The following is a 1,051-nucleotide window of genomic DNA, read 5'->3' on the forward strand; positions in this document are numbered from 1 at the left end:
TATTTATTAGTGATGCTCCGATACCACTTTAAGACCGAGTACCGATTTTTTTTTTTTTTCCAAGTACTTGCCGATACCAATTACCGCTACTTTTTCTTAAAGGGACAGGTCACATTTTTTCTAAAGCAATAAAAAAATCATGATTTTAGGTCAGTTTCTTAATATTGCGAAGAACATGAAATGTACACTAAATTAATATTTATCATGCCATTGCTAACTAAGGCTTGTATCCCCATAGTGGGGAAAATAGATGAGCACATGTCCAGACTCCAGAACACTGTATAATAGAGATATCTTGAGAGATATAGAGAGATATATCTATATCTTCTAATCTCAATAAAAAAAATGTTTTTTCTTTTGTAGGACTAATGGCTCCAGAAGCAAGGTAAAGTGCTGCAAAGTACACATGCGAGCATTATTTCAATCACAGCATAAATTCAGGTAAAATATCAATTCCTTTTTGTACATACCGTAACTTTTTTTTTTCTTAATCCTTTTCAGGAGACAAATAAGAAGATAAATCCTGGAGATGTTAAGGAAGAATAATATTTTTGTTATTTGTACATTTTCAGATCACCATAGAGAGAGAAAATATATATATATATATATAATCTCCTTCCTTTTTTTGTTCTCTTGTATCACTTTTTATATTACATTTTCTATAATGAATTATAATTGTATGTAACACAAGCCTTTAAAATCTCTTTGGCTGCATCACTATTAACACTGTTTTTTGTATTCTATTTTTAAAATTCTATTTTGCAAATTGGACTTTGAGGTTTTAATAGCCTATGGTGAGTCTGATTGGCTACCAGGTGAGTTCTACTGGTGAATTACCTGGCTTTTTTTCCCCCCCTTTGTGTATAACTTATACAGAACAATACTGGAGACCTTTTGATTGTATGTGGTTTCTTTTTTTTTTCATTGCTACTTAATGAAATAAGTGTAATATTTTTGGTGTTAAAGCCAGTTATGCAGGCACTAAGCAAGATGGCAGGATTTCTTTATTAAAGCACTCTCTTTCTCACTTTATTAAGTGAAAGAATTCCGC

The 1,051-nt window shown here is 31.3% G+C and overlaps 1 protein-coding gene across 1 annotated transcript in view; it reads left to right on the forward strand.

Annotated features, from left to right (window-relative positions):
* TRAFD1 (TRAF-type zinc finger domain containing 1) overlaps window positions 1–546 on the forward strand; it is a 20,690-nt gene extending 20,144 nt beyond the window's left edge. Inside the window, exons 11-12 of the mRNA XM_018569710.1 lie at window positions 364–385; window positions 502–546. Of these exons, the coding sequence (XP_018425212.1) occupies window positions 364–385; window positions 502–546 (67 nt within the window). The remainder of the gene's footprint in view (window positions 1–363; window positions 386–501) is intronic.
* The last annotated feature ends 505 nt before the right edge of the window (window positions 547–1,051 follow it).

This window comes from Nanorana parkeri, unplaced genomic scaffold (assembly GCF_000935625.1).
Source record: "Nanorana parkeri isolate BGI_ZX_2015 unplaced genomic scaffold, ASM93562v1 scaffold1381, whole genome shotgun sequence".
NCBI classification, from domain to species: Eukaryota; Metazoa; Chordata; class Amphibia; order Anura; family Dicroglossidae; genus Nanorana; species Nanorana parkeri.